Source organism: Elgaria multicarinata, chromosome 2, assembly GCF_023053635.1.
Source record: "Elgaria multicarinata webbii isolate HBS135686 ecotype San Diego chromosome 2, rElgMul1.1.pri, whole genome shotgun sequence".
NCBI classification, from domain to species: domain Eukaryota; kingdom Metazoa; phylum Chordata; class Lepidosauria; order Squamata; family Anguidae; genus Elgaria; species Elgaria multicarinata.
In genome coordinates, this window is record NC_086172.1 from 93052905 (window position 1) to 93066041 (window position 13137).

Below are 13137 nucleotides of genomic sequence, written 5' to 3' on the forward strand. Positions count from 1 at the left end.
ATGCTGTTATAAGAAAACTGAGCTGATGATGCCCCTATTAAAATACTGTATAGACCTTGAAGGTAACTACAGTTTCAAGAACAGTGCTAAAGAGAAAATGCATGCAGATTTAAAATGTATCACATTCCATGCAGCTGAAACAAACATAATCAGCGAGTACAAACTCTGGATTTAAAACTAATAGTCATGATTTCACGGTTCTCAAATGCAAATTTCTATGATTGACATGCAAAATACAGAACCCAGAAAACGCAATTGTGATTTTTGCAATGATTTGTGTTAGTTTTTTTAAAATTGAAACATTTAAGAAACATTTTTATTTCTAATTTACAAAGTTTCTTACAAATCAATAAATAAACTTGTATACAACAAGATCAGTCTGTTTTTACATCTGGTACTCAAAGTAATCATTCATGTTGTTTGGAAATATATTTTCAGAATCTATTGCTTCACAAAGAGTGAGATAATTGCAATGAAAATTTGCTAGCATAACTTAACCGGGATTTTAAATAATATTTAGGGAAGGGAGTTGTTTATGACTGAAGAAGAAAGGCAAAGGGAGGAGTATAGTCGTGAGATGGAGCGCCAAGAGTTAATGCGTCAGAAGCGGCTTGCACTGGAGACCAATAAAATCCTGAAAGAACAGCAAGAAAAAGAGAAACTGTAAGAACTTTGAATAGACGGAATCTGATAAACTTTGTTTTTGTCTGGCAATTTCAGGGCATTGCAGTTTCTGGGCAGCTATCCAGATACTGGAGCCACCCCTGTCCTCTTCATAGAATCATAGAATCATAGAGTCGGAAGGGGCCTATAAGGCCATCGAGTCCAACCCCCTGCTCAGTGCAGGAATCTAGCTTAAAGCATCCCTGACAGATGGCTGTCCAACTGCTTCTTGAATGCTTCTAGTGTGGGAGAGCCCACGACCTCCCTACGTAATTGGTTCCATTGTCGTACTGCTCTAACAGTCAGGAAGTTTTTCCTGATGTCCATCCCGAATCTGGCTTCCTGTAACTTGAGGCCATTAGTCTGTGTCCTGCACTCTGGGATGATCTAGAATAGATCCTCTTCCTGGTGGAAGACAACCAATCACTGGTCACCTTCCACCAGGCACTGCCCTCAGATGCGCCCTGGATTGGCCCCAGGGCAACGTCACTCCAATTAAAAAAATCAGGGTAAAGCCCTGACTTTTTCAAACCACAGCATTATGGGAAAGTCCTGCAGTGGCTGCAAAGCTGAGCCTGTGTCATGTAACCAGCGCAGCGCAGATCCACAGCCACTGTGGGGCTTTGCCTATGTAGAGTCAGCCCCCTGGAGAAGGACCTCCTAGTTTAACCTTTTAGAAGGGCAAAAAAAGCACCTTTCTTTCTCTCTACCTTCCCCACCCATCTCTGTTGCACCCATTCTCTCACACACTTTTGTTCCTGGAGGAAAAATTTCCCTATCCCATGCTACTAAACTGAGAGTAAACACTTCTATTGGTGTTTTTAATCTAAGCTTAACTGCCATGAGGAGGGTGGATTTTGGGTGTTGCAGTGCACAGGGAAGCTGGGTTTACACTCCTCTCCCCAATGCAAGAAGAAGGGCTCCTTCCATTTGAGAAAGGCCTCTGATCCGGTGGCCACTGGTGGAATTGAGAAAGAGGCGATCTTTGCAGTTCCCCCTTCCCTTTCCAGTCTCCTGAAAAGCTGCTGTAGGAGGATGGAGGAGTTGCTCTGGACCAGAGTAGGAGGCTCTGGAGGTTGCAAAGGGAGGATGAATCAATGAAGAGTGCCTTCCCTCCCTTCCTGCTAGCTGAAGCATCCTGAACAGGGCGGGATCTACACTACTGCTTTATAACAGCTTATGGCAGTTTTGACAACTGTTCTGGCCCTGGACACATTACATATCCCATTTCAAACTGTTTTCAAAGTGTTATATCCTGCCTGGTGTAGATCTCACCCAGGGCAGGATCTACGCTACTGCTTTAAAATAGTTTATAACAGCAGTAAAAATTGTTGGGGACCAGGACACACTCCATATACAGTTTTCAAAACATTTTCAAAGTGTCATATCCTTCTTGGTGTAGATCTGGCCCTGAACCCAGTTTAGGGAATGGTCCCACTAGCAGGGGGAATCCTTAAATCCAACCTGATGTACTTTGTATTCATTATCAAAATTAGTATTATGTTCAGCATCTCCTTGTTGTTATTTTGGTAGGCGAAAAATGGAGATTGCACAGAAGGCTGCCGAGGAGGAAGAAAGATACCGTAAAGAAATTGAACAGTTGAGTTATCTTTTCATACAAGCTTCTTTTACCTCCCCTCCATCACAATAGGTTTTCTACATGCTTTTTAAATGTTATGACTTTGGGATAGATACAAACCAACCACCACAATTCAATTGCTTTGCCTGGTATCTCCCCCCCTCCCCGCCCCCACTGCCCCAAAAACTACAGGTTTTGAAAAATACTTTAATTCTTCAAATTGCAAGTGGGGAATCATATGTTTGAATGTCAATGCCCGCCCCGTAAAAATAACTAGCATTTTGAAAGCACTGATACTGGTCAGCATAAGGGGTTACCTGATAAACCCTTACGGGAATAAAAATCCAGATAACAAAAAAGAAAAGCTACAACTCAGTTTTATTGATTACAAGTATAATGCATCATCACACAAAGCTACACTACAGTGTCTCTGACCCCTAGATTAACATGCAGTGCAATTCATGCCCATAAATCCTCAACCTCAAGAGGGATTATAATTGCCGACCAGTAATGCCTCATTGCAACCTAACTTGATAGCTTTGGCAAAGGAGAATGGCCAGTCCTCATATCTTTGGGTGGACTTTTTTCGGTCAGTTCAGGGCAAGGCTTTGATGATGCAATAGGCATACTGTCCTGGGTTCAGTTGACCTTCTTGAAAGCCTAAAGATCTTAAATCAATACAAATGGAGCTAACTCAGTTTGAGAGTTCTTGCTTGCTCACTCACTTAACTTCCACTTTGCCTGCTCCAACGTTTATGCTATTTTCAGCAAAGCCAGTATACAGAGCTGCAAGCCACTCCCTATACCTTTCTACAAAATTGAGGTCATGGAAACAGTGCAATGATGTCAGCAAACCGATCCATTGATGTCAGCAAGCACTATAATAAAAACTGTGTGTGAATCCTAATCAGTAAGTTCAGCAGCATGTCCTGTGATTAAAATTATATTTAGTTCATTGCAGCTTCTTGAGCTCCTTTTACACCTTTTGTCTTGTTTGTTTATTTATTTAATGAGTTTATATACCATTTCACATCTAAACAGATTCCGGAGTGGTGAACAATAAAAGATGAAAGATAAAATAAATAAAACTTCATATTAAAAAGTGTTATTTTAAAAACAAAGTAAAAGTATTCCAAGGAAGTCTTCTTGGAATAAAGAAGTTTCAGGAGGCACCAGAAAAAACACCTCCCTGACCTCCAGAGGCAGAAAATTCTATAGAAAGGGGGCCACCACACCACAAAGAAAGCTCTTCCCTAGGTGGATTCCAGTCAGGCCATAGCCTAGGCCCATGTGGAACCACCATGAGCCTGCACTCTGATGCAGGTTGATAGGGGAGAAGGTCCCTGTATCCGCATGGACTATGTTCTTCAAGCCATCACTCTGGGTACATAACTGTGAGAGCTTTCTCATGTTAGCAATGTGTGTGTGTACATGTGCACAACAAACATTTGCAGCTAGATGTGGAGGCCTAGGTCTTTAACATCAGTGAGAAGTCTAAACCAGAACATTTCCCTCTGCCATGGCAAGATGTTTTTAACTCTTATCTCTTCCTGAAGCAGGAAGTGGAACAGTACAGCAGGGCTACCTCCCCATCCAATCCACTCCTAGCACATGAAACAATTGGGCTTTTTAAAAAGCTTCCATTGGTACCAATGGAAGCTTTTTCTAATGGATTAGTACAATTTGGGGGTGTGGGGTCACAGCTGAGGAGAAAAGGGTTTACCTTCACCTGTCTGTATGCTGTGATCCCTTCACAACAATTATGCTTGAAAAAAGTCTCCCATCTCTCCAATATGAGGCTTTTGTCAAACCTAATTGCTGAGAGTGAGACTCTGGGTGAGTGAATGAATGACCAAAGTGTGGTGTGTGTCTGTGTGTGTGTGGGTGGGTGGGTAGGTGAGAGAGAGAGAGGAGTGACTCCGTTCAATTTTATTTGGCCCCACCCACTACACCATGTGACCCCTGGAAGGTTAGCCATGAGTGGCACCTGGCTGAAAAAAGTCCCTCATTCCTGCAGTACAGCAAGGGGCTGTGCCTTGTTTCAAATTCGTTTCCCCTTACAGAGTCACCTGTCAGTAACTATTTTTTTATTTGTCTGAGAACCCATCTATAAGATTCCATGTGGTTAACAATAAATTTAAGAGGAAATATAAAAAGTCTGTAACATCTAATAAAACTGCTTAAAGTCACAATAAATCCCATCCTGCCAACAAAATGTAAAAGCCAGGCCAAATATGTATAAAGTATCTGGAACATGTTCTGGTTTTGGTGAGTTTCCAAGTCAAAATGAGAGATAAGAGGCAAGTTACACTTAGCTGTGTATGCTCTTTGCACTTTACATGAACTACTGTAAGTACAGCAGCCATAGCTGTGATTTTGTGATATTCTGCTGCTTGATTTTTTTTAAAAAAAAGTAATTTTGGTTTCAGTTCCTCTGCAATGTTGCTCTACTATGTTGAGAATTGCCTGTCTTCAATTACCTGAAAACTGGTTTCTTCATAAAATATTAACTCGTCAAGAAGCCTTGCAGTCAACAGGCTAATAATAATTTGAATAGCGTGTATTATTTTAGGAAGAAGAAATTGTATATTAGGATGCCATGGCAACCATTAGTGCAGGGAAGGAAAACTTCTACCCAATGGCCTGATCCAGCCCAGGGGTTTTCGCCTCCCCAAGCCACCTCCTTCTCCCTAAACCTCACCCACTAAACCTCACTGGTGCAAGAGGAATCCTTTTATTATATCCACTCTGGAGATTTCCCTGCACCACTTCACACCCCAATCAGGATGCGAGTAGCATCAGAAGAAGGAGCTTAATTTAGCCAGGTCTTGCAGAAGCCACATCCTGCAAGTCCCTTCTCACAGTGCTTATGACACAATCAGGGTGTAAACAGCACAGGAAGGAGCAGCCCAACTTGGTCAGGGCTTGCAGGAGCCGGGCAGATAACATGGAAAGGAAGGGACTTTGGGAATGAGGTCCTACCTGACATAATCACTGACATAATCTCTGGCCTGCCAGCTTGGTCTAGGGGAGTAATCTGGCCCCTGGAGCAAAAGTGGTTGCCCTCTCCTGCATTAGTGCCCAAACCTTAATCAAGAATATACTCCCTGTTCAACTTACGTACCATCTTTATTGTTTATTTGTTTATATAGTGCTTTACAGCAGGGGTGGGCAACTTGTGGCTCTCTAAGTATGTTGGCCTACAACTCCCATCATCCCTCACCATTGGCTATGTTGTCTAGGGCTGATGGGAGTTGTAGGCCAACTGGTGGGACTCCCTCCACCCAACTCCAAATTAGGGTGATTTCAAATGCAGATTGACCTATGAAAGTGAGTTTTTATGTAGCGTGTGCTCTATTCTTCTTGCCTCGTGTGCCACTGATGGACCAAAGCCGACTTCATCAAAGTCCAGATAAAACCAGAAAAAGTTTCTGAAAGCATTTCCATGTAGATTGGACCTGGGTTTGTGACAGAACCCAAAGAAGGTTAGCAGTTGTGGGGCAGGGTGGCTGGGCTTTGCTTGTCGGTGGATCTAGGGCCAAAACCTGGGTAACTGGGCTGCATGTGTGGATAGAGCATGCCACAATACTGCTCTGGTAACCTAAGATCTCAGGGAGAGGGATACTGGGTTGCTTTTACAGCAACTGGCTCCAAAGCAAGAGAGCTAGGCCAGGATGGTTGCTTACTGGTTGATGGCAACCACAAAGCAACCTCAAATTAAAACTTTTTACTCCCATTTATTTCAGAGGGAGAGTTAAGCACATGCTTAAATCTATTCTATTGAAATCAATAGGATTTGAGAATGTTTGACTTTGGCTGGTTCCTGCTCATTATTTTAATATATATTTCTAATGTCTGACTTTAAAAATGGTAAGGGAGGAAAGGTAAAATAAATAAACTCAATTTTATTTATTTAGTACATTAATGCTTCACCTTGCTTCCATTGTAGAACTCAGGATAGCATACATGGGGCATTCCCAACCAGTCTCCATCCAGGCACAGAAGTCCCCTTGGCCTGCTTATCTTCAGTAATGTGGCTCTACCATGTGCATTCAGACCATGCCATCCAAATAAATGTGGTGTTTTGCTCCTTTCTAGGATAAAAGCAGAGGAAGAGAAATTTAAAAGGCAATGGGAAGAAGATTGGGGCCATAAAGAACAACCAAAGCCATCAAAAACTGTAGTTGCAGAAGTTCATCCTCCCCCTCATCCTAAACATCGAAGTAAGTAATGATTTTCATCCTACACAGGATTAGAAATGTGCATCATTAACTCCAGTCTACAGTGCTATAGTTCTCTCAAAACATCTGCCTAGGGAGAGGCCAATGGCTTTGAATTGTGGAAATGAATCACTGGTGCACTCATTGATTCCCCCCCCCTTTCTATTACCTTGATTAAATGCTGCAGATTCAGAGGCGCTCTCAGCCAAGAAGGAAGATAACAATGAACTGGGGAAGAAAAAGTACAACTCAATTCTCCCTCCCAACAAGAAATAGGTTTATGAAATCTATACTGCTTGGCCAATAGTTCAAGGATATTATTGCCACTTTCGTTACCGTGTGACATCTGGTGGTAGTGAGTGGCTAGCAGTTCCGTTCAATTTATAGTCACATTGCAGAAGCTGTTTCCCAGAAGAGGAATGTAAATTTATTGAGCTGCACCATGGATGAAGAGTTCATCTGATTGCTAAACCTGTAGCTATCAAAAGCATGTATTCTCAATAATCTTACTCCATTATATGAATCACCCACAACTCCCCAGATTTCACCTTTGTTCAGCACATTAAGTGGATGTATAAAAGAACCCTTGTAAGGAGACTGTTCTGCTCCTACAACTTCACTATACTGATATAGACTCTAAGGCCTTAGTTAGACCTAAGGTTTATCCCGGGGTCTTCCCTGCCTGTTCCCGGGATCCCCTGTGTGTCATTTACATGAACAAGGATGACCCCGGGATGATCCCGGGATAAACCTTAGGTCTAGCTAAGGCCTAATACTAGTGTAGCGTTCCTAAGGGTTAGAGTGATGAACCAGGAAGGGAGAGAATTCTATGGCTGCTTTGAAGGATTACAGCAGTGCAGGGGGATAACACAAAGAAGTGGCTTGACTACAGCTCCTTTCTTCCTTTTCTGTTCTTCAGCTATTATTATTTTTCAAATATGTTGCTACCCATCAAAATTTCAGGAAAGAAAAAGATACAAACAGAGGAAAAAACTTGTAAATTATGGCAGCATAAAGGTCCTAAAACAATGCTTTAGGACTTTTAGACTGCCATAATTTATTACAAAGAATTTGCCATTCTTTAAGTCCGGATTCTTGAGCTTCGAACATGTATTAATTAATAAAAATAATACCTTTGGGAGAAATTCATTTAAATGAAAGATACCCTACTCATCCAAGGCAAATTCAGCTTAGATTATTATCCCGTATCTATTGATACCTACTGAAATAGCTTCTTTTGATTAAATTCAGCTATCTGATCTATGTCATCCAACAGTAAAACATTAAGGTAGTTAATCCCTGAAGATTTACATTGGAGTTTATATATCCCTATTAATTTATTTTTCTATTGCTCTGTCATGTTAAAACCCATCCATGTAGATTTTCCAGAATTAATTATATACCCTGAGACTTCCGTAAAAATCAGTTTTTAGGCATTTTTAAATTGGATTTTGTTTTTTTAATTAAATGTCTTTTTAAAATTGAGTCATACTAAATCTTAATACATTAAGGCTGCAATCCTATGTACACGTACCCTGGAACAAACCCTATTTAACTAATTGAGGCTTACTTTTGAGTAGACATGAGTATACCCACTTACCTGGGAATAAATTACATTGAACTCAGTGGGACTTACTTTTGAGTCTACTCTTATACAGTGCAGTCATATACATGCCTACTCATCACTAAGTTCAACTGTGTTCAATGAAGCTTAATATGTGCATTTAGGACTGCAGCCTTACAATGCAATCCTATAATGCCCACCTAGAAGTAAGTCCCATTGAGTTCAGTGGGGCTTACTCTTAGGTAAGTATGTATAAGATTGCAGCCTCAATCTCTTCCATAGCATTTGACTGTACAAGTCAAACACAGCTTGGATTGAAGCCAACAAGAAGCTCAATAAACCTTGTTTTTGTGCCTGCCTTGGACTCAAGACGCAGTAGGTTTATCAAGCATCTGGAAAGACAGCAATACAATGCTGCAGGTTTACATTTGGATTTTTGTGAGTCACAGGTTGTGCATGCCTGAGGTCAATGACGGGCTTGGTCTGGACAAAGAGGATTGCAACTATCAGGAGGCTTCAGGGCCAATCAACACATTAGGTGTAATGACCTCGTTAGCACAATCACTGCAGTCCACTGTGGCTTGTTTAAACAATGGTGAGTTGCAGCATGTGCCATCTGCCATTTTGAATATGCAAGCTGTGGGGGGTGGGGGTGCTGTAGTTTGTTGTGTCTTGTGAACCCAGGCATTGTGGGTTATGCCAGGATTGAACAACCCTTAGATAGCCCTAGAACAACTCATGTTTAACCCACAATGCCCATGTTCACGTGACACGACAAGCCGTGGTGTCCACCTTCCACATCTTGCATATTCAAAATGGCCACCAGCATGCACCACAACGCCCAGCATGTTAATTAACCCATGGTGGTTTAGTATTTACATGAGAACAGGCCCATTGTATATCATGCAGCTTCACCTCATAATTTTCCTACAGGTGCAGGGTATATGTGATTTTGGGGTGGGAGTCAAAGCATGCAGAGAAGAGAAGTTTATCCCTTCCCTCTCCAGCTGTGCTTCCTCTCTAAAAAAAAGCCGCCTCCCCACCACCATGCAGCTAGGAACATAAGTAAAGAAAATTCTATTGATATCAGTGGGTTTCCTCAAAAAGGAGTCAGAAGAAATACATATGAATAATTTCTTCAGGGACTCTCTCTGTATTAATTCTTTTCATACTATGGTGGGTGGGGGAACCAAAGTATTATCATTTCTTTTTCTTTTGTTTCTTTCCTCCTTTGTTTCTCTAGTAGATTTAGATGAAGCTGCACTTGACCAGCCTGCAGCAGATGGTGTGATTGGAATGAAGCTCAAAGAGAGCCAACAGGTTTGCTGTAACACCTTGGCTTCCTATCCTGACTTTGATACTTCCTGCACTGCTTTTCCTCCTGACAGTCAGTCTTAATGCTGTACTGGACTGCAGTCTTCTTCATTATCCCATAATTCTCTTATTTGGGGCAATATTCATTTATTTTCTGTGTCAGACACGAATATAGTTATGGAGCTAAGAAGGAACACCTTGTACGATTTTTTTTGACAACAGGAAAATGTACTGAATCACCCAGTTAATCTTTTATGGGTTCTGTTTCATAACACTGGAAAACAGAATAGTATTCAGGTGATGGCTCAGATCATGTTGTGAGGAACCAGGAGTGAACTAAGGTACTTGTCTATTGCCCAGTTATTTTGCTGCCCAATGACCATTTACCCACCACAGTATTTCAGCATGTAAACCAGCTTGAGCCCAGAGAAAAGGCGAGAACAGGACTTGTAAAAATGAAATGTTTTGTTAGACTAATTCTGTTTGGGTGCTACAGGTTTTTCCGGGCAAAGAACACAAATAAAAGGAATTGCATTCTTAATTAGCAGGTTTGGTTGTTGGACACCTGGGTGTCCAAAGAAGAGAGGAAATTGATGCCACATTCATCCTGTGTCCTCTAGGCAGCCTGGTGACTAACAACCAAGTATGAAACTGTAACTGTAAGAACTCAATGTATTTCATTTAATTTTGATCTGAACAGCTAGACCTGAAGAAGTACAGTGTAGGGTTTGAAAGCTTGCAAAATATTTAACCACTCATCAATTCTATATATTACACTTTGCAAACAAAGTAAAAAATAGTGTTGGTGGTGTTTAGCTGATCTAGAACCAATGCAAGTAGAACTGGTTGCTGCTAACATTCATTATATACATTGCAGGTGAGTTCCTAGGGAAATTTGCAATATAAGTAGTGACTGCATAAATAAATATAGAGTATGAATAGAACTGTGTTGAATCAGAAGAATGCAATGCTAATTCAATTAGCATACTTTGTATTAAGATAAGTACTAAATGCTATTTTGTGTTGAAAAATTCTGTTTGAATTGTTTCTGTTAACAAAAGTTTGCCTATTTTGGAACCACCCTCAGATCTTTTTTTCCTTTTTTTCTTTTCAAAAGTTAGTACTGGGGTACTTCCAGATGAGGCTTTTATTGTGTAGTCACCCTGCCTCTTTAATGGAACTTTGCAGGGGGTTCAGCTGATATCTTCTATTTGAAACCCCCACATATTTTCCCACCAATTCTTCCATCTCTTTTCTTACCACAGAATATCCATTAAGGAGGAAAAATTGGAATAGCAGTACAGTGTCTCTTGATTGGCAGTACTAGGAGTGATCCGTCTGGATTTATAGTCGGGTTTAGAGCTCCATAAATATTGGGAACACAGAACTCTGGTGTGTGTGGTTCCCTGTTCACCAACTGAGGGGTTGCTCTGTATAAATAGCCTCTCTACTGATGTGAGTGGTGAAGCTTAGCAAGCTTCATGTCTGCTTCGGAGATCTCTCATTGTGATCCCTCGGTTGAGGCACTTCTGTCAAGATGGTTGTGTAAATATCTAGATACTGTATTAATCTGAAGAATAATAGATTGCTATTATCTGCCTGTTACCAGATCATGTTGCAGTGGTTTTTCCTCTTTTAAACAGCATTGCGCCAGGTACATACGGAACTCTACTCTTGCATATATGTATTATGCAATGTTCAGTCATATAGTTCTCCTTTGCGTATTTATAGCTTTTGGATGGTTTTATCGCTATGAAGGAAAATTTCCCACGATTCGCAAGGTACAAAGAATGTTGAGTGTTATTAAGTCTAGAGAAAGTTTGCTGTGACAATCGCATTGTAAACCATTGTGTTCATCCAAATACGTTTCTTGAGAAACATGAATTGAAGGAAGAGCTTGTTTATGTCCTATTGACTTGTATCCAAAGATGCCTTACATGCGTGGGAAAGCATTTCTGTTCATACACAGTTCCCTGCTCCCTATTTCTGCCAATTTCCCCCCTGCCATTGCAGCCCCATGCCCCTTCCTACATCACTCTGGAGGATCCCCAACCTGAAGCATGGATTTTTAGAGATGCAAGTGGTGCAATAGGGAGGAGGGGTGGAAAGTCCATTGCATAGGTAGAGTGACACTGAAACACTTTAGGATCCAATCTAATGTATTTTGCACATTCAGAAACACTTTCTTCATTGGAATGTGCATAAAGTGTAAATAAATGCCCACTTATCTGGAAGTAAGACTTTCTTTGAAGAAAGCAAGCACAGTATTTCATCAAATAGCAGTTCTTACATAGTGTCGACTGTTCTTGCTTTCTATTCAGAGCTGAATCTTCTTTATCCTATGCATTAAATACATTGGCTGGTTTTGCAGCACACTCCAGGCACCTCTGGGTGCCCATTCCATAATATTCAGGCCAAAATGAGCAGGCACAGTGGCTTATCATGTCATGCATACCCAGTCATGGTGGTTTATATGGTAGATGTAATGGCAAATACCTCTTTGCATTTAATGTGCAGGTTTTTAAAAATGCAAATTGCATTAACTGGAGGGACAGATAATTAATAGGACCAGAGCAGACATGAAGGGGGAATTTAATCCTTTCGTCCCCTGCTATGATCTGGAGGAAAATCCCTTTTCTGAAGCCAGCATTTATTTTGGTGGGGAAATCCCCATTGTCTTATCATTAGAGTGCAGGAGGAAGAAACATAAACATTAGATGGGTTTACATTATGAACAGTTTACTCGTGTAATTTCTTGTGGTTATATATTTATATAGCAACTATTATCTCATGTTCTGCAAAGCAAATTATAAACATTTACAATCCTGTCCTAAACATGTTTACTCAAAAGTAAATCCTACTGAGTTCAGTAGCCCTTACTTCCATATAAATAATAATGCTTATGATTGCAGCCTTGTTTTCAAAAGTGACACATATTTCCATCCTTAACCAGCTCAATACATGCCATGTGCTGGAGCAACAACATTAAAGGGCCAATTTGTTAATCTTTAAAGATGTAATCTCACCCTGCTCTAAGTTACTGCTGAGTAGTTATTACAGTGTTATGTTTATGGTCTGGTAACACCCTACACAATCCCCATTGATGCTATTGGCCCGTTCTTGCATAAGACACTATTGGCCAATCAGCAGGTTACACTGTGTTCACCTAGACTTCCACTATGTCTGCTGTTACCTCCCTAGTATGCGCATGGACCTCTTCCTCCCATGGCTGTCACTATTAAATATACAGCCTCTTGCGAATGAACTGACTAAATTTATCACTTTTCTCTTACTAATGTATGGCAGCTTTGCAAGTTAGTATCAGTAAGAACACAATATGTATATTTTAATATAACCAGGATGCAAAGGCAACTCATTTTTAAATTTCCCTGTCACTAATAAAGATTAATTAGTTTTTCTTTATGCAAAAGCCAAAATATTTATAGCTGCATTTAATCTAGCAAGCAAAATCCTGTTCAAGCATTTTACACTAACAAGAGGAATGGATCTGTGATAGGTTCCAGGCTCTTCCTTCAATGTTCCCTAGTGAAATGGATTTACTGAAGGACTCACTCTACCAGTCAAACTATCTTCTTTCTTGTTTTCCTTAGTATTGGACTTTTCTTAAGCTGCTACCAGGAGCTCTGGCAAGACAGTTTGCTTACAATTGCTAAAGTCACACAGCCTGATTTATGGGCCTTTTGTCTAACAAACACAGAAGGCAGACTTCTTAACCTCAATTCAATAGCTTATGCTTGTATTGTACACTAAAAGCAAATAGTTTTCTCTTTAAAATT

At 40.6% G+C, this 13137-nt stretch overlaps 1 protein-coding gene across 3 annotated transcripts in view; it reads left to right on the forward strand.

The window, feature by feature from the left end:
* Positions 1-13137, forward strand: part of USH1C (USH1 protein network component harmonin) — a 63659-nt gene that overhangs the window by 25277 nt on the left and 25245 nt on the right. Inside the window, exons 12-15 of one of the 3 annotated variants that reach the window (XM_063117201.1) lie at positions 521-663; positions 2197-2262; positions 6341-6465; positions 9270-9346. In XM_063117201.1, coding sequence (XP_062973271.1) covers positions 521-663; positions 2197-2262; positions 6341-6465; positions 9270-9346 — 411 coding nt within the window. The remainder of the gene's footprint in view (positions 1-520; positions 664-2196; positions 2263-6340; positions 6466-9269; positions 9347-13137) is intronic. The other 2 variants (XM_063117202.1, XM_063117203.1) reach the window with 2 other exon arrangements.